The sequence below is a fragment of the Clupea harengus genome, chromosome 15, assembly GCF_900700415.2.
Source record: "Clupea harengus chromosome 15, Ch_v2.0.2, whole genome shotgun sequence".
NCBI lineage: Eukaryota > Metazoa > Chordata > Actinopteri > Clupeiformes > Clupeidae > Clupea > Clupea harengus.
Window position 1 is genome coordinate 750,786 of NC_045166.1, and position 24,497 is coordinate 775,282.

The 24,497-nt window shown below is 43.9% G+C and overlaps 2 protein-coding genes across 2 annotated transcripts; both read right to left on the reverse strand.

Annotated features, from left to right (window-relative positions):
• Positions 1-806: 806 nt before the first annotated feature.
• On the reverse strand, positions 807-12,957 carry adam17b (ADAM metallopeptidase domain 17b). Its single transcript, XM_012823913.3, has 19 exons — positions 12,119-12,957; positions 11,649-11,781; positions 11,287-11,420; positions 10,844-10,932; positions 9,551-9,734; positions 9,153-9,280; positions 8,925-9,011; positions 8,631-8,741; positions 8,219-8,363; positions 7,874-7,965; positions 7,574-7,726; positions 7,123-7,322; positions 6,833-6,936; positions 6,257-6,391; positions 5,875-6,005; positions 5,601-5,679; positions 4,250-4,338; positions 3,533-3,589; positions 807-3,372 (listed from the first exon to the last, which is right to left on the reverse strand). Exons 1-19 carry the CDS (start codon positions 12,198-12,200, stop codon positions 2,983-2,985), a joined length of 2,523 nt encoding a protein of 840 aa, XP_012679367.2. The 5' UTR covers positions 12,201-12,957; the 3' UTR covers positions 807-2,982.
• Positions 12,958-13,066: 109 nt separating this feature from the next.
• LOC105897063 (14-3-3 protein beta/alpha-B-like) lies at positions 13,067-24,208 on the reverse strand. The gene is given in 7 exon segments (XM_031581058.2): positions 13,067-15,051; positions 15,053-15,088; positions 16,655-16,750; positions 17,476-17,639; positions 18,256-18,379; positions 22,466-22,949; positions 24,100-24,208. Coding segments are annotated over 6 exon segments (798 nt in total). The 5' UTR covers positions 22,760-22,949; positions 24,100-24,208; the 3' UTR covers positions 13,067-14,967.
• Between the last annotated feature and the right edge of the window lie 289 nt (positions 24,209-24,497).

Genomic DNA, 24,497 nt, shown 5'->3' on the forward strand with positions numbered 1-24,497 from the left:
CAGACAGACAGACAGACAGACACATAGACACAGACAGACACATAGACACAGACAGACACATAGACAGACAGACACATAGACACATAGACACATAGACACATAGACAGACAGACAGACAGACAGACAGACAGACAGACAGACAGACAGACAGACAGACAGACAGACAGACAGACAGACAGACAGACAGACAGACAGACAGACAGACAGACAGACAGACAGACAGACAGACAGACAGACACACACACACACACACACACACACACACACACACACACACACACACACACACACACACACACACACACACACACACACACACACACACACACACACACACACACACACACACACACACACACACACACACACACACACAGACCCAAGGACCAGCTGACCCCATCTAGCGCGGGAACTTTGTGGTAATTGATGGTAAAAGATCATGGTAGGTGTACAAGAGGATGATTATTGCTTTTATTTCAGCGTGTATCTGTGGCCATTTATGTCCAGCTTATTGAGCTTGAAGGAAGCATAGGGCCCAAGCAGTCTCTGTGGTGATGTTAATATGATTGAGTCCTCTTAAGAGGCGCATGTAGTACATAAGCTGATGATACACGAGTGCTCTGAACACATGGCCTGGCCATATGAACTGGAAATCATTCCAACTCAAATTTGTTTTGTATTGTGTAGGTTTTCAAACACTGAAATTGTGAAATGATTGATTATTTTGGTGTAATAAATATTTCCACGTTTTTTTGGATTCGGGTGGATTTATTATTGCGTCATCATCACACAGTGAGCCAAAGGAAATGAGTTATTCATGTTTATTGGAAAAGTCACACGGATGCTATAAGAACATCTACTGGCAGTGCACACACATAACACTGTATCTAACACTTCAACGGCTGGTGACGAGTGTGTTTTGAAAGGAACCAATTGGAAAAATATGACCCCACTAAAGGTTCTCAACAGCTTTGCTAATGAGACTAATTAGGAGTTAACAAGTGGTCTATTCCTACATTCACATACCTGTTATATGAAACACATGAATGTAAACATGTTCATTACTTGTCACAGACTTGCAACGGTGAAAGCCTTTGCAGAAATAACCTACAAAACCAGGGGTGTCTGAACAACTGAATCAGCTATTGAGAATAATACCAGTGAGGGTTCACCATCAGATCCCCTGAAGTGTTGGGAACTATTATAAAACTGCAGTGTACACAGACAATAGGGTTGTTTCTAATAAGGCACTTATAACCCTGCAAAATGTGTCTAGCCCTTCTTTGACCATTTTTTGACCTGTCAATGCCACTTTGTCTTTAATAGAAAGGTATAAATGTCCAAATCATTTGATTTGTTGCAATGTGATTGTCTCTTTCAAAATACACCCGTATTAATATTGTTATATGGCAGCGCGGAGCCCAAAACAAGTTTCCACATGGGGACAATTAAAGCATATTGTGATCTCGATCTATACGTTTACAAATAAGGTACTTTGAACAGAAACCTCAAGGAAAAAATGCAGCATTTGAAGTGCAAAACATCTTTGTGAAGAGTAATGACTTGTGTTTTCATATAGTATAGTAAACAAATTGTAACATTCTTAAAAATGCACTCATACCTGAAGTCATATCTGTATATTATGCTTTAGCCTGTCCTGATGCTAGGTTTTGACATGTCCCTGATTTCTTTAAAAAAACTAGTAATTTTTACAAAAATGTAAATGCTGTATATTCTACTGCTCTGATGGAAAATGGCAATGGGTGTCTGTTGTCAATGTCTTTTCTCACCATCAATACATACCTAAAACCTTCTGAGAAAACTACAAAGGAACCTGTATATCTTCAGAAACTATCAAAGGAACCTGTATATCTTCAGAAACTGTATCAAAGGAACCTGTATATCTTCAGAAACTGTATTGGGGGTTCTTGCATCTCTACATTTAACGAACATGACCGTAAACAGGTTGATGTCACCTTGATTATCATGATAAGGCAAACTACACTGAAACCAACTGGAATATTGAATCAATTGGATGAAGGTTACTTGGCTTCGCTTGAACTGATATCTACAGACACCCATCATTTTTGGACGATGCTGAACTAACATTAGATACTAATTAAGATGAAAATGAACAACAGAAGTACCTACACTTTGATACAGTAACCCTTGTGTCCACTTTGAGAAGTTCAGGATTGTAGGAACAGTGTACACACTATTATTTCAAGAATGAGTTACCAGTAATATTCCATGTAACCTGTCCTTGTAAACCGGTTTAAAACAGCCCTATGTAGAGCCAGCTTCTGGGGTTTTTCATTTCTCGTGATGGCTTTGGTGTTTAAGCAAAAGTCAACCTACTCAATGCAGCAGCAATTCACACACAGCATTTAACCATTATTCAGTCTTTAACAAATATATATATAAAAAATATAAAATTCCCTCAGTTATTTTTGCAGAGCGCGTATCAGTGCTTGTAAAGTGGTTCATACGGTGTCATTTCTCAGTGCTTGAAGGCCTTCTTTAGCAGAGTGGCTTTACAAGACAGCCTATTTGGCAATACCAGCATTTTCAGACACGTAAAAGTATATGCTGACGTTTCAAAATTCAAAGTACGTAACTAAATACATAATCTCCAACATGGGAGTAGAAATGATTCCAAATGTGTCTCTGTTTCTAATTTAAGTAAAAATGAAATGTCTATTCTGCTGGAATTGCCTGACTGGCAAAGTAAATTGTTAAGCAAATGTATGTATTATGCCCTAATGTCATTATGACACAAGTCCCGCTTGTTCCACTACAATATGTACCTTGTTCAGAGTTAAGCTGTCGCTGTCGCTGTCTCTGTCTCTACTTGTGGCTGTTGCAGTTAACTTGTACTTTTGAGTTTGGAGCTCAGCTGTTTCTTTCTACCTCTCTTTCTCTCCATCGCTCCCTCTTTCTCTCTCTCTCTCTCTCTCTCTCTCTCTCTCTCTCTCTATCCAGTTAGCATACTGTCTCTTTGCTGTTGAGGCGTGCTTGTCTCTGCAGCCGGAATGATTTGGCTTTGTCGCTGCGCACAGCACTGGCGGGAGAGCCCCGGGTCAGGTCCTCGAAGGAGCGCGCCGCCGTGCTTCCGGAGGAGAAGTCCTCCTCCAGGACCTGCTCGTCCAGCGGCGAGTCGTAGCTGGGGTCCTCCTGGATGGTGGCCATGCGGGGAGTCTCGGGCGCGGGGATAAACGGGCCCAGGACGGGGGTCGGGTTCAGGGCCGGGGGGGTGCTGGTCTGCAGGGGCCCTGAGGCCTGGAAGCGGGGGGCGGCGGCGGACAGGAAGGTGGGAGGAGGCTTGAAGATGTGCAAGGAGGCAGAATCCAGACTGCTCAGAATCTCAGCATTCTGATAGAAAAGACAGAGAGCGCACAGAGATGTATAAGGACCTGCTGAACACCCACTGCCCATTGACCTTATAGTATGTGCTCAAATCTTTGGTCAAATGGGACATTTCAAGGTGCAGAGTGATTATTACACTGGGGTAAAACAGAGACTTGGCACTTACACTGGGGTAAAACAGAGACTTGGTCTTCAGCTCATACTGCTGGTCTAGTTTCCTGTCCTGGAAGTGAAACAACACAGACCAGAGCTTAGGCCAAGAGCTTAAGACCTGTGATACATGAACTGTGTTTCAAGATGGTAAGTACTATTTAACTAATCAATCTAATTACAAACTAACGTTTCGTCTCAGTGAATAAATATTACAATGTATTTTAAGTCCTGGAGTGAGCTCACTGTAACGGGTCACAGATCTGGAGTGAGCTCACTGTAACGGTTCACAGATCTGGAGTGAGCTCACTGTAACGGGTCACAGATCTGGAGTGAGCTCACTGTAACGGGTCACAGATGTGGAGTGAGCTCACTGTAACGGGTCACAGATCTGGAGTGAGCTCACTGTAACGGGTCACAGATGTGGAGTGAGCTCACTGTAACGGGTCACAGATGTGGAGTGAGCTCACTGTAACGGGTCACAGATCTGGAGTGAGCTCACTGTAACGGGTCACAGATCTGGAGTGAGCTCACTGTAACGGGTCACAGATCTGGAGTGAGCTCACTGTAACGGGTCACAGATCTGGAGTGAGCTCACTGTAACGGGTCACAGATCTGGAGTGAGCTCACTGTAACGGGTCACAGGTGTGGAGTGAGCTCACTGTAACGGGTCACAGATCTGGAGTGAGCTCACTGTAACGGGTCACAGATGGAGCCGATGTTCAGGACTCACCACACAGTGCACCAGAATACTGAGAGGGATCCAGATGAGCAGGGAGAAAGCGATCACTGAACCCACAATGTTGTCTGCCAGGAACTTCCCTACAGACAGAAAAAAGGAATCAGAATCAGAATAGTATTTATTGCCAAGTAGGTTTACACTTACCTGGAATTTGTTCTGGTGTATAGGTGCATACAGTGAACATAAAACATACAAACACAATAAGTACTACACAAACACAATAAGTACTACAATACAAAAAGCAGGGCAGGAGTGCAAAAGTGGATGTGCAATGTGCAGTGTGCAATGTAGTGTGTGTTAACATAACACAGGCTTGAGGTGTGGGGGCGGGATAAGTGTCCACGTCAGGTGGGGGTCCCGGGCCTTGTTAATAAGCCACTTGAGGTCTAGTCTGGTATGAGACTGTTACATGATACTATGATATCTACATACAGTCCCCTCCACAATTGGTAAAGATTAGCTTAGTCTGTCTGAAAAAATGGGGAAAATCCAACCTTTTAAGTCAATTTATTTGGAGAAAAAAAAAATACCTCATCAACAAATAATTATTTTTAACAAAATGACATGTGCCACCATTATCGGCACCCCTAGAATTTCTTACAAACAAAAGTGTAACATTTATATTTGACTTTTTAAGTTGAGAGTCAAGAGTGTTTAGAAACTTTCAAGCAGTAATCCATGACTTCCAGTTTCACTGTGGTATAAATATGAGATGACACAGAGGCCAAATACCCCAATCTTTTTCCACATGAGAAAGATAAGAGAACGCACAAATCAAAAGGGAAAAGTCTGCTGACCTTCATCAACTAGGAAGAAATAGCTACTCCCCCTAAAATGCCCATATCTACCGTTAAGACAATTATTAAAAAGTTGAAATGAACTGGAACTGTTACAAACTTGCTTGGAAGAGGACCAAAGATTCTTTTGCCCCCCACGCACAACGAGGAAGGTGGTGAGAGGCAAAAGAAATCCCTCGGAAACATCGTTAGGGTACATGAAATGGAGGCCATGAAACACCTTAAATCAAAATCTGGATTTTTCTCATTTTATTATCGTGAGACTAAGCTTATTCACCAAAAGGTGATTTATTTATTTTTACTCTTTTTAGTCATCATTACCAGAGGTGCCAATAATTCAATTAAATAATTCAATCTCTTTTGATCTTGATGATATACAATACTGCATTAATCCCAGAGAAGGAAGTTCCTGGCTCAGAGAGTTACATAATAAAAACAAAACAAGTTTTAGTACAGCTTGTGTGCATGATTTGAATTAGTAAAAAGTTAAAACATTGAACAAGTAGGTCTGAATGTGAGATTTTCCATTTAAACAAAAAACCCACCAAATGTGTTGATGTCCAATTTTTCGATGAAATCCCACAGTCTCTCAATGACATCCTGCACCTGCTTCATGCATTTCCCCTGGAAAACAACAAACGACATTTCAATCAACATGCACAAAATACCTTTCTTGACAGCCTCCCCGTGAAATGCTGTAAGACCTGCCAAGTACGTCTTCTGAGGAGAGGCGTTTGGCAAACCTCTTCTCTCAGTTTATCAGTGAGGAAAACCAGAGCAGATCTCACACGTGTAATCCAGTGCAGCTAAGTCACTCACGTTCCCATCGCAGAAGCCTACGGTGCAGGGTTTGCCTTTGCGCAGAAACAGGAAATGGCTCTTCTGATCGCGGTAGGGGGTGCACAGCCCATTCCTAATCCGGCAGCACACCTTACAGGAGCTCTTCGTCTCTGACAGAGTGGGAGGAAGAGGTGGAGACAGTGAGTAACAATGATACAGAACTGAGTGATATTCTGGAGTAAAGGTCAGTGGATGAGATCTGACCCCACAATAGCAGCATAATGAGAACGTTGAGTGTGTGTGGGCTTTAATACAAAAGAGAGTTGTTCTCGAGATCTACTAAATAACCCAAAAGGATAGGAAAAAACAATTTACGGATTCCTCCCAGTCATGATCTAATGCTATTGTCAGAGAGGCATACCATTGCAGGCACAGGGCTCCAGCCTGGCGAAGGCCACACAGAAGGGGATGCAGTCTCCGCTCCGACACTGGCCGTTGTCCACGCACACCGTCTCGTCTGGAGCGTTCTCTGGAGGCGGACACCCACTGTCGTTCCCTTAGGGGCCCAATCCAAAGGAACCAGACAAGTTATCAGTTATGATACTGCATCGACTGATGGTATTGATCCGTTATCAGTTATGATACTGCATCGACTGATGGTATTGATCACGTTATCAGTTATGATACTGCATCGCCTGATGGTATTGATCCGTCTTACCGACAAACCACATTGTGTGTGAGCCCACTACAAGTGCCAAGGTCAGGACTAAACCCCAGCTGTAGATTGGAGGGTGAAAACGGCCCGCGTACATAGTGAACCTGGGATTGGGACTACATGATGTAGATTGGAGGGTGAAAACGGCCCGTGTACATAGTGAACCTGGGATTGGGACTACATGCTGTCTGTGGAGGGTGAAAACGGCCCGCGTACATAGTGAACCTGGGATTGGGACTGCATGCTGTCTGTGTCTGCAGGGCGACGGTGGGAGGCCCTTACCTGTGCAGTAAGACATCCCCTTACAGGTGGCATTGATGGGCTCCTGACAGGCCTTCCCCTTTCTCTCGTACACGCAGTCTTTACAGCAGGCACTGTTACGATCACTGAGGGGGAGAGACAGAGAGGGAGAGAGAGGGTTACAGAGAGAAAGAAAGAAAGAAAGAGAGAGAGACAGAGAGAAAGGAAGAGAGTGAGAGAGAGAGAGAGAGAGTGAGTATAAGAATGGAATGTCCCACATGGTGGTGTCTGTGAAGCTCTCTATGCATCATTGCAACTAAAGCTTAAAGTACCTGCACTGTTTCCCAGGCCGGAGTTTGCAGTTAGCAGTGCAACAGGGGTCATTGCTGAGGTGCAGAAGTCCGGGGTCACACTCCTCTCCATCCTCTACGCGCGAGTTGCCACACACGCTGCTGTTCCGCACACGAAAGCAAGAGGGCGCCTTGGCCCTGAGTCGCTTCAGGATGGACATCTTGCTACAGTTGGAGAAGAGCTGTGCGCACACGTACAGAGGACAGGCAGATCGTTCATTGAAGAGACCAACATCCTCAACCTCATATAACCAAGCCTAGCCTACTTGCCCCGTTCCAAGAGTATGGGCCAGCAGAAGCCCTTAAATGCCCCAATTGGACTATACTGAACTTGGACAAACACATCTGCTTAATGACTGCATATAAATATGACATTCAGGTAGCAGTGCTTCTGACGGATTCATTGGCAGTCAAGGGGGGGGGGGGGGAGCACCTTGTTGTTGGAGTGGTCCCCGCTGACAGCGATGGGGTACATGACGTATTTCCCTCCCTGGTCGTCACGGGGTGCGCAGTACGGAACGTCGTCCGGGTCGTGCACCGCGCCAAAGTTATGACCCAGCTCGTGAGTGGTGACGAGGTCGGCCTCCTTCAGGCGAGTAGGAGGGAGAGGAATGTTTAGAGTAAACAAGTCGAACGAATAATCACATGCATCACGGCTGAGACGTGGCTTCCCTCATCTGTTTACAGACTCGGCGGGAAGCATAGACGTACGGAAAGAATTTCATGAACTTACCTTTGTCAGTATAGTTTTCCCATAATTCTTTGTGCTAGTTAGCCCAGTGTTTAGGTATATGGCTTTCTGGTCACCTGATGAGGGAGTGCACTCTGAAACACATGAGGCTGGTTTAGTTAAGTCAAGTAACGTCATGTCACATGAAATAGCATAAATAAAGCCCAGGAAATATTAATGACCATCAACATCATCTCTCAATTGACACCTTACCAAGAGCACATGAAATAGCAGTTAGGACAATCCTACGTTTAACCTTCTAAGTAAAATAAAAACATCCAGGACTTAGTTGCAGTTCCTGTAAGCGTATCACTGACACGAGGCGAGAAGTTAGAAAGGGGGGCTCACTATCAGAGCACACGCCGCCAGGGAAGCCCTGTTTGGAGGGGGCCACATACGCCAGTCCCAGGGTGCCCTCGTCAAAGTCCTGGTAGGTGAAGAGATGTGCCAGACACACCTGGGACGCATTGTCAGCAATGTCTCTGCTGAATTGCTGGAGTGAGACAACAAGAGAGAAATGAAAGAGGATGAGAGATGATTAATGGATCCCCACTTTTTTTCCCCACACAATACAGCAGTGATACAACAATGTTGCAATGTCATATGACAGGGTCCTACTGGGTCAGTCAAAATGCTTGTAGCTCTAGTCTAGATGTTCTAACCTCAAGGTTCAAACTTCTCTCCACTCATTTCCCCTCACAGAAAGGTAAAGGACACTTAAGACAATAAATGTATTTGACAACCTCCACCCAACACTCACCTCCAGGAGTTTCTTCACATCCCACACGTCTTTGCCCTTAACCGGACTACCTTCCATGTTGAAGTGGAGTTCACCCGCGGCTACCGGGGTCGGCTTATTGTTGATAATAATCTAAGATGTGTGTGTAAAGGCCCAGGTTAAGTATCAGTTATGAAAGTGACCTCAACAGTGAGAATGATTAGCATGATAGATGTGGAGGTACATTAAGGTACATTGAAGATATTGGCAGGAAAAGGTGTTCATCTAAAATCTAGTTTTGCACGACAAAGCCCAAGGTTGGGATGTCCTTCTCACCTGATGGATTTGCACACCATAACCTTTGAACTCCTCATCCCAAGATGTGTTCCTATAGATGTCATCAACACGGTCGATCAGTTCAATCTGAACAGAGAACACAGGAGAAGTCATAATCCCAACCTTTTTTTTTCAGGTCTATACTTTCATTTCAGGTGACATGATTAGTCCTAATCGGGCAGATTGTGAACAAGACAGCCTTGTGTCCATGTGTCCGTTTGTTCTCACCAGGTAGTTGAGGGTGGTGCTCTCCTCCCCACGACCCATGTGCTTGAAGAAGCGGTGGTCAGCCACCAGCAGTAGAGGACAGGTGTTCACATTGTGGTCGTGCACCTGCCGTGTTTTTCTAACGTGTTCTGAGACAGTATCAAACAGTGTGGTGGTTTAGCAACTTGGGGAGTGTTGGTGCCAAGCTTAACTTACCATACAACAGCCAATAAGAAAATTGTGGGGCATTAGCAAGTACCACTGTGTGCCATAGGACTGCATTATCAAAATCCCTGACCCTACAACATTCATCTGTGCTTTTCCCTACGCATACTGCAATCTTGCCCAAACTAAATACAGTCTGCTGGAAAACTCCTTCTGTCAGTCGGCTGCAGATTTAGATTCATGGCCAGTCTCACCCTCCTCTTCTACATCCGCATTGCTGTGGGGAAGCTGTACTCCCTCTGGAAGGAGGTCGCGGGAGCTACCGCTGACGTAGCCACATACTTTGGAATTGGCAAGGCGGCTAATGTTGCGGATGTCCTCCGAGCGGTAGACCAGCAGCCGGTCATCAGCCGGCGCTGCAGTGAACCTCCACAGGGGCTGAAGGGGGAGAGTGGTGAAGGAGGGGACAACACAGTCGGTGGATGAGTGGATGAAAGAAAGCAGAATTCAGTGAAAGGATGAAGAAAAAAAACAGCCAGGGAGGACAGAGAAAGGAACTAGGCACCAGGAAACTGTTCTTCTTTAATACAGCATCTGATGAAATCCGATAGCTTTTTCTTTCACTTCTCCATTCCAGACTTTGCATTAGTATATTCTGATTGATATCCACACCAGTGCAAGGCCACTCAGGCAGGGGGAAATAAAAGAGGAAGTCACGTATGGATTGGGAATGGCTCTCAGATGGGCAACATTTTGACCTCAATTTAGTAGGTGTCAACACCCTGAGTATGTCAATGTGATGGCACACAAAGCAATACTTGCCTTATTAACTGACATTATTGATTCTTTTTAGGACTACCTCAAACCAAACAAGGCCTAACCACAGGTTGTATATGACTGTTAAACACTAGCAGCTAGTAGCAGACTGTTAAACACTCATTTACTGCCCAAAAAAAAAAAATTGCTGATCTATAGGTACTGTATATACCTATATATATATATATATATATATATATATATATAGATATATATATATATAGAGAGAGAGAGAGAGAGAGAGAGAGAGAGAGAGAGAGAGAGAGACTTTCAATGTACTCATAGATTTATTTGAACTTCCAACAACATGGCCATAATTCTAACTTTAAGATTGTATCATCATGTCTTCCCAACCACTGAATCAAATGACTTTAATTCAGAAACATGACCAAAACCGCACAAATAATAGCCCTAAAATAAACCAAGCTGACCATGAAAAGAAAATGTGTCAACCCTTCCCAAATTGCAAAATGGTTTAGTCCTGTAATTATTCTTCACAATAGACATTTCATTTGATCCTCAGCATATATTTCTCTTGCATCTTATCAGTGTCCTGACCGTTGTTGACATTTTGTTGGAATTTCAACAACAATGTCATTTCTGTTCACTGAAGGTCAACCTGAGAGGTCAACCTGAGAGACTAAATAAGAGGCTAGGCTGACGTAGGTGACATACCTCTATGTTGTACTCAGCAGACTAAATAAGAGGCTAGGCTGGCGTAGGTGACATACCTCTATGTTGTACTCAGCATCATGGGTGAGGATATGGGCAGAGAAGTCGTTGTCATCGATGTGAGCCTGGACTCGAGAGTGCTCCTCCCCTGTGGAGAATTAGGCACTCAATTTAACGCGTGTAGCAATTAACACCATTTACAGAAAGTGGTAACCCATATAAATGTTGGCTTATGTACTATACTGAGGCATATTCTGTTGAACTGCTTCTAATTCAGACATAATGATCAGTGGTCACAAGTCAAAGACTGATCATCTTCTCTTTTAGTTTGTTGGAACAACAAGTCAACCTCAAGACGTATTCCAGAGACCTGTGTTCCGAAAAATGTCTATACGGTCATACTGCCTACTGAGTTGATACTTGTCGAGCCTAAAGACCCATGCTTGAAGGCGTTCACAATCAGCAGATAGCTGTAGAAAAATAGAACAGGTATGATATTCACCGATTACATGCCCTGTGAAGAAGTTCTGTCTCTGCACTTCTAGAAGTTCCTCATTCCCATTCTCATCCATAACCACAGCCCTGAAGTCAGCAGTAAACAGCTCCGTGTTGCTTGTCAGATAAAGCCTAAAGTGCCTGAATACAAAAGCAGACAGGGAAAAACAATAAATGGTGTTTGAAAATGCACCAAATATAATTACGATAAAATAAAGTAGTAGGCTACAGTCTGCTCAAGTGAGACTGATAAAAAAAATCCATAGGAAACCTAGAGTGTTTGACAACACACCAAGGTTAAGTGATGATGTTCTTCTTTCGTCTGTCCTTGGCCCAATTCACTTTCAAATCTAGGTCAAAAAGACAAACCTTTGCAGGGCCGTGAAACTGAGCAACCTCTCCATATGGGTGTGCATCTGGACATCTCGCTTTCGGACCGAGTGTTGCTTGAGGCTCGACATGGACAGAACCTCATAGTCGGACAGCAGGGAACTAAGGGTGCCTGGGGAGGTGACACAGGTGGTCATAATGGGACAGTCACTCTTCTACATTTTACTGAGATCTCTTGTCTATTCTTCAGTGAAGAAGTGGCCATGGCACACGCGATGGGGAGGAACACACGCTAAATGTTACAAAAAGGCAGCACAGCAACAGGTTAATATTCCAACTTTACCAGCCATGTGATGTACATTCTTAGGTTTAAACGTAATGAAATGGAATAAAGCAAAGCTGTCAACTTACTTGATAATGTCAAAATCATCTTAACATAGGCTGGGTTACTAGAGTCATTTAGCTCACAATCAATGAAAACGACTTCGTAGCGGCTAATCCAAACTCACCTAGTTCGTGGTCTCCAACATCACCTCGAGCAGTCACTCCCATAAAGAGTGAATAAAATACAACACAAACAAAAACACCCATGGCGGCCAGGCTTGCGCTGCGGAATAATGTTTATACCCAGCTTGCTTATCCCGAGCAGTTATTACGTGATGTCCACAGGATTACCAGCCTGCTTCAATCAACATCAACATCTGGACGTTATGATATGAGCCTACATACTAAAAAGTTCGCTCGCTCATGGGCCGACGCGACGCGTTACAAAAAAGCAATGAATGAACTTGAATAATGAAACAAACTAACCAGCTACATTTTATATTAAACACGGTTGCTTGCATGTATTAATCCTCGCTGATAAAACTTAAGAAGTAACTCAGGGAGAATGCAGGCAAAGTCGTCAGCCCATACGAGAGCGACTGCACACCCGGAAGTACTACCCTACTAGAAAAAAATCTGTTTTGGCATGCGTCAGTTTGAGCACCCAACCCCCTTCATAGGAAATGAACTGTTTGTATAATCTTATCTCAGAACATGATGGCGAGTGTCTCATAATAGTGCCGGGTGAGAAGTGTCTTTGCAGGGAGAGCCAATTTTCTGGCTGTTTAAATCGGGCCAGACGGAGTGACCAAAGCTTACATAAGTGTGTTCACTCGACTAGAACAGGAGGGGATGTACATAAACGAATCCTCGTACTTCGTGACATCTGCGTTCATCTATTTTTAATAGTTGCCTTGTACCCATTTTACCCTTCAGATATTTGCACTAGATTTATTTGCTGAGGTGATAAATTAAACCAAGATAGTCTGATGAGACAACAGACATATTGTACTGTCATCACACCTCATGAGTGTCCATTTATAGCCTATGCTGCTTAGTAAGTAGCTCACCATTGACATTTGCACAATTCCATGACCACCACCCACCCAAAAATGACAAGTGTTTCAAAGACGTGGTTTACAAAATGTCATCTTTATGTATGTTACATAACTTGCGTAGGGCATTCACGTTTCCACAAGGCTTTAAAGGACTACAATCAATGATTTGCAAATACACAATAGTGGTCCAAATCTCTATAGACAAAGCACTGGACAAACCAGGCACCCTTGTGCAAGTGCACAAACCTGCGATGAAAAGTACTGAGTCCAAAGTGGGAATTTAGTGATTGCAGAATTGGATCCCATTCCAGTGTACACTGAAACCCGGCATGCATGAGGTCATATAAATATTTTTCATTTAATCTTTGTTCGGTCTGCATATAACGCCACCATATCATGTAATTCTATTAAGTCATGCGACAATGTAAACACATTGATGTGAACATTACCCAAAAGGAGTGCTTGTGTCCTTCAAGGACGCACCTTGTTACTGCCGATGAAAAATGTTGGCTTGGCGGAGAAAGGCTTGCCGACTTGCTACTGTGGTTAGACTATAGCTCACAAAGAACAGAGGCTTCTCTATTGTTTCAAACCCAATGCATGAATGGTCAATAACAGTTATGAAGACCTTTGTCTCAGCTGCTGATGTAACAACAGTTCAAAAGGGGATGGAAAGACTAGACAAAAGTTGGCAAATTACAATATCACACCATTGACTGCCACAGCCTTGCATTGAACAATTGGTGTTTCAAATGATGCACACACATCCTGCTGCACTCAAATCAACTGGAGTCATTATCTTCGTTACATAAATCTAGTAATACTTTTCTATGGCAAAGACCGCACATAAGGAAGGCCAGGGCAAACACAATTCAAGGAATGGAGATATCAATTTAACTCAGGTTTTATAATCATAACAAAAGCCAAGTGGTGGAAAACATACAAAAGTATTCCATATACACACAAATATGCACATACAGTGCCCATAGAAAGGATTCACCACCCCTTGAAAGTTTTCACCGTTTATTGTTTTACAAGACTGAACCGTAGAGCCGTCAGACCATAAAACCTTCTTGCACTTGACTTCAGAATCTCCCACATGCCATTCTGGAAAGCTAGCCAAGATTTCATAGGAGCGTTTTTCCCCAACAGTGGCTTTCTCTTGGCTACTCATAAAGCTGGGACTGGTGAGGAGCCAGGGCAGCAGTTGTCGTATGCCCAGACAGTGCCACCCAACAGAAGCTTGTAAGTCAGTCAGATAAATCCTAGTTGTCTTGGTGGCTTCCCTCACTAGTCCCCTTCTTGCACAGCCACGGATGTTTTGAGGACCGTCTGTTCTAAACAGATTTACGGCTGTGCCATATTCCTTCCATTTCCTCATGATGGATTTAAATGTACTTCAGAGATATTCAGTGAAATGTTCTTGTCTCCTTCCCCTGACTTGCCCATTTCAATAATCTTTTTGCCAAGTGGCTTGGAGCGTTCTTTTGTCTTTTGCTAGTATACTGGTTCACCAGTGACGATACAGGCGTATTTATACAACTCTTGAAGTGCATTTACTGCACACTGGTGATCTCCATTTCATTAAATGCATAACTTCTAAAACCAATTGGCTGCACCAGTCATGATTTACGTGAGTCACATCAAAGGTGTAAATACTACATTTTGTATTCATTTAGATCACTTTGCAGAGCTCTGTTTTTACTTTGACATGAAAGTCTTTTTTTTTTTTTTTTGAGTAAAAAAAAAAAAAAAGCCAAATGAAAATCAACCATGATTCAATGTTGTCAGAAAAGATTAACGGTGAAAACTTTCAGAAGGAGGGTGAATGCTTGTTCTAGGCCCTGCGCATGCTCACAAGCACACACCAACACATCTGCAATTATGGGTATCCATGGATAGAATATTCTTAAGTGAAACGAGGAATGAAGGGATGAATGTGTAAAAAGTTTATTTTTTTCTTCTTTTTCCTGGTTTTAGTGGAGGTGTTTTGTTCTCCTAGTTATCGGCTGCGTCTCCTGCGTCTCCTCCCTCACCTCCTCCTTCTCCTGCCTCTCCTCCCTCACCTTCATCAGCGGCGCTGTCGGAGGTCCATAACTAGAGACAGGAAGAAACATTAACCAGGAAAAGGACAACAATGGACAAAGACAATAAAAAAGGAAAAGAAAACGCATAACATAAACAAGGAACATAAACAAACACCAATTAAATACAAGTAATTAAATAAAAGCACAAATTCAGGTAGCCTCTAAAACTATGCCACAAACCCACCTTGAGCCATTTACTAGATAAAGTTAACATGTACATTTGCAGAATGAGACTTAGAGGGGGTTCAATCCACAGGGGAAATTAGTCAACCAAAAGATTTGTTCATAAACACTTTCATAGCTCCAATTTATCCAAAGTACTGAAGGCTATATAACAAGTATTCAACTTTCTACACACCAAAGCCCCAACTTTCACCAATTTGTCATCAACCCACAATCTCACCCGGACATTAACCACCATTTGGCCAAACCCCCTTAGCTCCAAATGGCACTGTTCCACTTACTGATATCAGCACGGATCTCAAAGCATTGCTTTTATTAACAATTTAACGAGTGAGCATTTTAATTGGTTGCACTGAGCCACGACGGCCACAAATGGCCCTGGGAACACGGACAGACTCAACCCCACGCTGTGATAATGCAACTTCTGACTCAACAACCTGACGGAGTATCTCAAACATGTTGGATCCCACTCCTCTGCACGAGAGGCCTCTCAGACGCCACGACTACTTTATTACGTTTCCTGAATGATACTAAATCTGAATGTGCCCACTGAGTCCTAACACTTTCACAGGCATACAACCTTGTTTCAACAGCACAAGTTTTATGTTATGTTTGCTTGTCAGAGGAGCATCTCTCAAGTCAATATAAAGATGTGTAAGCCAGGTTGCTCGTATACCGAGTAGAATACAGTGCCTGTATGCCGTGCAAATAAAGAGTGTTTGAGTGATGCAGACGTGGGATTAGAAATCAGTCGTTTCTGATGTATTCGTGTGTTCTACTCACTTTCCAGTGTCACAATAAGCCGTGTGTGCATCTTAGCCTCTTTAAAGAGGTTAGAGGAAGATGCTATGAGGGGTGTGAGTCAACCACAGCATCTTTTGAAGTTGCTAGAGTTGACACTTTGGCACCGGTAGTGGTGCTACAGAACACGCTAAGGCACCTGTAGTGGTGCTAGAGAACACGCTAAGAACACGCTAAGGCACCTGTAGTGGTGCTACAGAACACGCTAAGGCACCTGTAGTGGTGCTAGAGAACACGCTAAGGCACCTGTAGTGGTGCTACAGAACACGCTAAGGCACCTGTAGTGGTGCTAGAGAACACGCTAAGGCACCTGTAGTGGTGCTAGAGAACACGCTAAGGCACCTGTAGTGGTGCTAGAGGACACGCTAAGAACACGCTAAGGCACCTGTAGTGGCAAAACTTCAGTAACTCCAAGCTGTGAAGTCATAGTGAGTATTTGGGTGTAGTGTAGGCATACGCGTCAACTCAGCCGTATAAGAAATCTATGCCTATCCTGAACCTAATCCCAGATAGTTTGTGGGAAAATAGTGTGGGTCCCTTATTTCCGATAGAACATTAAGCCAGTAGAGAAGGTGAAGAACTGAAGACTCACTGTGAGGTTGTCTCTCAGTAGCTGCATGATCAGTGTGCTGTCTTTGTAGGAATCTTCATTCAGCGTATCCAGCTCAGCGATGGCTTCATCAAATGCCTGCAAAGAAACATTTGCCAGGCAAGTCAGAGGACCCAGGAGCGCCACACAAACACACACACACACACACGTACAGTTATAGTTCTTAGGAAAATGAAAAAAGCCTGTAGTACTCCCTATGCTAGAATAGAAACACAATTGTATTCAAAGGGTTTCATTCAGCACTATCAGAAAAGGGTGAAGTGATTGCACAGCTGTATGAGCACTGGTTAATTGGCTTTGGGTGCTAGGGCCAGTTTGGAACACATACACTATAGAGGGCAATTTCCAGCAACTGAAAATACAATATTCTATATGCTATGGCAATGCACATACTGTACTTCTCTGAATCATTTTCTCATTAGTCCCATTTTAAAGCTTCTGTCTGTATTAGACCAGGCTTGGCCACCATGGAGTTCAACCCCAGCCTCCGGTGTGCTGTAGCCACACAAAATAATTTATAGGAACGGATGCCAGTCTTTAGAAGAACGTATCGATTGGTTAATACATCCGGACCATGGTGAACATTTTAATTTGAAAATGTTCTTGATGCAGCCCAACGGAGCGGTCACAGTGACATTTTTAAATCACAGGTTATTTATTTTTGTGATCACCGCCAGAATAGTGTTTCTAACAATTATCCCAACACTTCCATTACAACTGCCAAAGCTGCAAACACCAACCTAACTAAACTACTTCACTCGACAAACAACTACTTGGCACCTGCGCTCAGCGGGGACACCCACCTGCTTAGCCAGGGAGCAGGCCTGCTCCGGGGAGTTGAGGATCTCGTAGTAGAAGACGGAGAAGTTGAGGGCCAGGCCCAGACGGATGGGGTGCGTGGGCTGCATCTCGCCCTTGCTGATGTCAAAAGCCTCCTGGTAGGATCCCTGCGAGTTGGTTATCGTCTCTGCAGGGACAAACAGAGACACGGCAGGGTGTGCCTTTAAATGTCTGCCCGTTCACTTAGAGATTACACACACACACACAGTACAGGTTTCCCATTATAGTTTGGGTGGGAGTGTCTGCAGGAACAGGTCACTTTAAAGATGTTGGGCGGTCTTTGGGGAGTCCCCTCTATGATGGATGGATATAGCCAGGGTTTCCACAGGGCAATGTTGAGACTTGATCCACAAGTTACTCATTTACAGATATGGAGATAAAATATGACAAGCTTTGCAACAAAGGAGCACAGATCTTCTTTTAATACATTACATGAGGTACGGTATATTACAAACGTGATTTGACAGAAACCAGGCATTTAACTTCACACATGCGGAAACATAACCAGGAGGGCTATTAAAAGAGGACACTTCGGGAGTCAGAAACACCCCGAACTCAGTGTGAATATAGTCATAAAGCCCACATCAGTGTAGTCAGCTTAATATTATATCGAGTATGCAATAACAAACATTCTAATATTTCAAATGAAAATGGTAAAAGAAATAAGATGTGAAATACATATTCCTATACGATGGATTCAAGTTAGTAGCAGAACAAGCATTAGATTGTGTGCGTAAACTCACCCTTCCTGTTATCTCCTGTGGCAACTTCAGCAAGATATCTGAAGTAGTCTCCCTTCATCTTCAAATAGAACACTTTGCTCTCAGGGTTTGTGGATTTCTCAATCAAAAATTTGGTCAAAAGCTCCTGTAAGAGAAAAGGGAAACAGACAGTTTGTACCTCGCCATCAACACATTTCCTGAGCCGTTCCAGAAAGCAGAAGTGTGCATCATTCTGCATCCTCACTTGAGCTGAGCACACACTCATTAATCTACTCTCCTCCATGAAACCATAGTAACACCAAACGAGGATTTGACCAGAGGTTGTTTTAAGGTCTCGGCTCTCCAAATCTCGGTCTGTCTGGATCACACGTCATGTTGGAATAACATCCCTTGCCCTGGGTGACTATTTTGGATACCATGACAACACACCAACGAGTAAATTCAAAAGCAGTGTGTGTAAGTCTAAGATAATGTCACCACATGAACCATGTTCAGAGTATGGTGTGGAAATGATGCTGCAGAGGGACAAGAGCCTGCACGGTATAACCTACTTTTCTGCAGCCCGCAGCTGCCAACCTACACTACACTGTTCAGCTAGAAGCCAGAGTGTTTATTTAGGGTCCTTAAATATCATGAAGTCCTACAAAACTGGATATCTGAAGATAAACTGCAGGGAGGAAAGGAAGAGATGGAAAAGAGAGAGCTGCCATATGAGCGTGTGACAGACGAGAGAGAGAGAGGGCGAGGGATGAGATCACCAGTTTAATCTGAGCTTCGCGGGTTGTACTGCACTGAACCCAAATGACCGTGTGTGAGTACGTGTGTGTGTGTGTGTGTGTGTGTGTGAGTACGTGTGTGTGTGTGGGAGCACATCCTGTGAGTGCCAGTGTGATCACATGCCCTCTGCTGCTAATGCCGATTAGCAACTTGGGCAGGGAGGTGACGGCCGTTCCCACTTGCCGGGGGCAGCACTGACGCATAAGCCCAACCTGCTCTTTCATTCCCGCTCCACGCAACACACATGTGCTCATGCAGATCACGGTCATTCATGACTTATCCTTCCCTCCTCAAGTTCACACTCTAACACGCACAAACACAAGCAGGCTAAAGGCATTTCACTGAGAAATGTGGCAGTTTTCAACCCACTTCATGGACAATTGATGTGGTTTCTTCAGAGTCAGATTTCGATACTTATCACTGAGGGTGAAGACAGATAGCAAATATTTGCAGAATGTACTACATTTAAAATGTATTGTGGGAAATGTATTCTAACAAGTGCAAACACAGGTCACACTGCAAGTACCAGGACCTTAGCAGACCATATGAATGGTCATGCTTTTTGGATAAAACAAATATGGTTGCATGTAAAAAAAAAAAAAATCAGTGTGTTCATTTAGTTGTGCCACCAACACCCACACAGACTTTCAGCTGAGAAGGAACAGAAAATCACAACTGCACCACCATATTGAATATTGCTATCTAGATTAAGTATATTGCACGTTTTTTCATGTTTTGTTTACTTGGCTTTCACAGCATATTTTCTGTATACTTGCTGACCACCAACATCTTCAAAGTGAATTTCACATATTAGCCTATCGCTTAGATTAAGGATTAAAGTTCGGTGTTTGATGATACTATGCTAAAGTGATTTTATTCTCCAAGCAGCCTGGTGATGCCGCAGGCTTTATCCAATAGGGATTCGGTACACAGCACTTCTCAACTACTGTTTCAACTCTCCAATTCAGTCCTTTGGAAGGTTGACCATTATAAGACAGTGCAGTACAGAACATCAGATGAGAGAACACATTTGCAGCAGTTATGAAACAGCAGTTAAAAAAAGTGCAGGTATAAAACCTCGTTACACAACACAGATTTCCTTTAGGTCACCCTATGTGTATAGGCTACAGTGCTGACAGCCTGTAGGGGGTGTGGCCTGAGACAGCAGAAATGCACACTGGGATGTGGAGTGCAAAATGTGGCCCACTTGGTGAAACTGAGGGCTATTCTGAGGTACAGGAATACCTCACAAGATGGCAGCTGAGATTCCCCTGTGTGCAAGTGTGGAGCGGCGTCAGGAGCGGAGCGCTCATCTCTGCGGGGAATGGAACCCGGAGTGACATCCCAGTTCTCCTAAAGCATAAAGGGATGAGCGACCATGAAGAAACCAGCACCTCAAGCGAGAGGAGCATTTAGTCTCGTCCAAACGGAGGGCAGTCGACCTCTCTTGCATGATGGGAGGATGCCAATTCTTATTCTTGAGTAATGGTGCTTTGACTTTTATTGGATCACTTCTGGGGTGTACTAAGACACTAAATGCCATGTTGCCACATCACAGATCCATTATCTCGGCCTCATATTTAGCCACCTGATCTCTGTTAGTTTGCATTCCAAACACTTCCTCTTACATTCCAGTAAACCTCTGTTTGTAATTTTATATCTCACAGCTATGAGATTCAGTGCAATGAACTAAGACAACACTGCAAACTTCCCAAAGCATGTCAAGCTTACAGGTGGGAAAAAAAACATTACATTATTTTATTTTTTAAACCACACACAAATCACTGAGTGTTGGATCTAGCCTATTTCATAACACAAACACTTTGCATGATGTGACTGAGTCTGTTGGTCAGTTCTAGCTAGCTTGTCATTGGCCAGCCAAAACATACTCCATCCTAACACAGCCGAACACCAGTTAGACTATACTGAATGAGGAGAGAGAGACTAACGAGATGCCCTATATCGGTCTTAGACACAGGCGCGCGCGCGCACACACACAGGATATCAGGACTGTGGGTCTACCCTCCCCCATCTTGACACTCACAGCAGCAGCTGTAAGTAGGGCTTAAGTGAGGAAGCAACCCATTTCCAGCAGTCTTCTTGCCAACATGTGGCTGTGCATTATAACACACGTCATTACACCACCGTGTTGTGTGCTTCAATGGAAACAACTTCATTCTTGAAGGATCACAACAAGAAATCTGCAGGTGATGGCTCCAAAGACCGGAGTGCAATACTATTCATGAAAGGACATTCTATATAGAGCCTGTCGATACATCTTCCAATATCTGAATTCCAGTGTATTTGTGTGTGAGTGGACACTAGGGGGCCATGACAGGTAACATAATCTGCAGAGGTGCTGGTTAGTTAGCCTACATACTGGTCAAGGTGCAACCTGCAGTAAACAAGGCTGGTAACCAATCAAACCCGTAATCTTCTGATCAGGGACTCCAGAGAAGAGTGTGTGACTTCAGAACACAACACAGCAGTTTCTTGCAAACCCACTGACTTCATCAACTACCAAAGCAAATCACACAGTGGGGGACACTAAGCTTTTACGTCAACCTGGAGAGATAGGGGGTTAGTCACTCAAAACATCCTGAATTTTGGAAAGCAGCACCTAGGTACTAGGCATGTTCTATTTACAACAATGAGTGACTCGTATTAAAACGTGGCCTCGGAGACGAGCAGCAGCTGACCGAATCTTCTCGTCAGAGCCCTGTGGGGCCCCTCAGCTTCATTAAACATGGCATTTAAACAGCCAAGAGTCATGTTAGCTTCACTGCCATGCACCTTCCTATTATCAGTCAGTGTGCGCTTTGAGAAGTTAAACCACACAGGCTCTGAGAGGAGAGTCTCATCAGCTACCTCACGACATCTTCCTCCTCAGAAGGGAAGGGGAGGACACCGGCCATGCCACCAGATTCTTCCAGAGGGGTGAAGGGAAATTAAGTTTTTCTGGCTGCAGCAGGTTATTGATAGAGCAGTTAAGGGGGCTGGTCATTCCACTGCGTCACTGAGAGGAAAATCAATAGAGGCAGCAGCCCTTCCACAGGTTTCAGATAAGCATCACGCCCAGTAGCACTGCAATGTCAAAGTCCTCAAATGGAGCAGCTCAGCAACTCTGCTGACAACCACTCCCTCCCACACGACCTACAGTTGTATGAAGTAGGCTACCGACTACAGCACTTCTGTCATCTACTGCTAAGCACCGCCCTCTAAATGTAATCGGTAATTCCTTTGCTCAATTCCTTTGACTGTTTCATTTTCCGTGTATTTTACAGGACCTTTAATCGTCCTTACAACCGGATGTGACCCCATGTCATTTGTGTTCAAATCCCTGTGTACGTATACTACTCAGCTCCGGCAGCTCTAACAGCACAACAGTCCAACAGCAACTACATTTCAACACTAGACACAGTTCTGACGACTGAAATGGGCGACGACTACTTACCAGCACATCGTTACAGATATCTCTCAACTCAGTTTCCACCTTCTCGCGGTATTCCTTCACCATCTGAAGCTTCTTCTCGTTGCCCTCGGTCTTCTGTTCGATGCTGGAAATGACCCTCCAGGCCGATCTCCGCGCGCCGACGACGTTCTTGTAAGCGACAGAAAGCAGATTTCTCTCCTCGTTCGACAGTTCCACTCCCAGCTCTGTCACCTCTTTCATGGACGCAGCCATGTCGTCGTAGCGCTCCGCCTGCTCCGCCAGCTTGGCCTTCTGAATAAGCTCCGTCCTATCCATCGTTGAATGGCTTTCGACTAAGTTGCTACCTTAGTGGCTTACTCCTTTAGAGTCTTCGAGTCTGCTTTGACAAGTCCAAAGCGAATGGCAGGGGAACGCGTGCAGTGAGTGTCACAAACCAGAGAAGTGGTTGCTAGCTAGCGCTTGTTGTCATGAAAGGCGTGAGGGTGACTTGAGATGCTTGGCGTTTCTGTAAAGAAAACATAATTGCAGTCAAAGTCTGTGAAACACGTAACTTACATTACAATACTCTACAACCTTTGTGGGCTGTACTGCTTCCGACTAACTCACGTAAGCTAACGTTATCATGAAGAGTTAATGCTTGGACTTTGCAACACCCTGGCTGACATATCCGATGCAATAGACGCAGAAGCCATTAACGTTACATATTATAATAGTTTAAATGAAAAGAATGACGTTGCTGCAAGACATAAATCACGGGGCTTCTTGAAGACGGTCAGTGACCGATAAGAAAATATTTTGAGTAAGATAAAAATCTCTAGCTAACGTTGCTTAGCTGCGGCAGCTAGCGTTAACTACTGAATTAAGGAGCCCATCCTAATTAAACCACGAGTTCACAATTAAACACGGATTAAGCATAACTAGCAAGCTACCTTAAGCACAGGCTCGCAATTACTTACTCCGTCCTCGAGACACTCTGTATCTATAGACAAATTATGGCCACACTGCGTTAACAAATCGTAGTCCAACGTACCATATCTTGTATAACGTCAGCTGGCTGGTCGCTTAACTGGATGTGGTTACCATAGAGGCGTCAGGCTAAACTAACACCAACATGTCAAGATTGCCGTCAGAATGACAGTACATTTTGCCTCCATAGAATAAAGAAATGTTCAACCAAATCACGTTCAGTTACGTTATCTAGCTATGATGGCTATCCTAGCTTAACACTGACGTTAGCTAGCTAACCTCTCGAACAGAGCGACAGACAGGCCAACTGATTGCTTGTAGCGTTACACCAAAGGCATGGTTCACTGACTGATATTTAGCTGGGTCGACGGTACTACTATATATATTAGTAAATCAAAACAGGTTGCATCAACCAAATAGCGTGAGCTTTGTTGGAGTGGCTAAGAAACTCTATCATAGTCCTGCAGATTTTCCAGCCATCTCTAATGCTGATGCAAACAGCTAACGCATCGTCAGTTAATCATTTCGAGCCAATGTTAGCTGACGATTCCTACGGTACCCAAAGATGCCTATCCTGCAACATTAAAAAACGAAGGTTTCTTTCTGTATAAAACTTGAATAATATTCAACTTTCCTATCCTTGATGCGTTATTTAAAACTCGTAAAAGACTATAAACCATAATACTTACCCAACCTTAGAAAGCTCAGTCCTTTTGCTTCAAGAGAGCTGGATCCGTTTAGATGTGGGGAAAACCCTCAACCAACTGAACGATAAAGGCGTAACGTGTGAAAGGTTGACCAATGAGAGCGTTATGTTTTGCACCACCCAGCGGTTGTACGTCAAAATATCATCCAGTCATACACAAGCGCTGTGAGCGTAGGCGGGTTTGGACGACTTCTGCTTTCTATGGGTTTAGACATTCTCTTTCTTAACTCCAATTCTAAGTCCTCAGGCTGGGACATTTTCACCCCAGGTCTACAAGTATAAACTAATTATGCCGTTCTGGTAAGGGCAGTGAACTGACCATGGGTGTTTTGAATTGTGTAGTAGTAGTAGTAGTAGTAGTAGCCTAGCCTGGTATTGACC

Coding starts and splice junctions, on each gene's coding strand:
- adam17b (XM_012823913.3), bottom strand. CDS start 12,200: ATGGGTGTTTTTGTTTGTGTTGTATTTTATTCACTCTTTATGGGAGTG. Junction 6,937..7,122: donor CGGCCTGGGAAACAGTGCAG/GTACTTTAAGCT, acceptor TCTCCCCCTCAG/TGATCGTAACAGTGCCTGCT. Junction 3,373..3,532: donor AGTCTCTGTTTTACCCCAGT/GTAAGTGCCAAG, acceptor CTTTTCTATCAG/AATGCTGAGATTCTGAGCAG.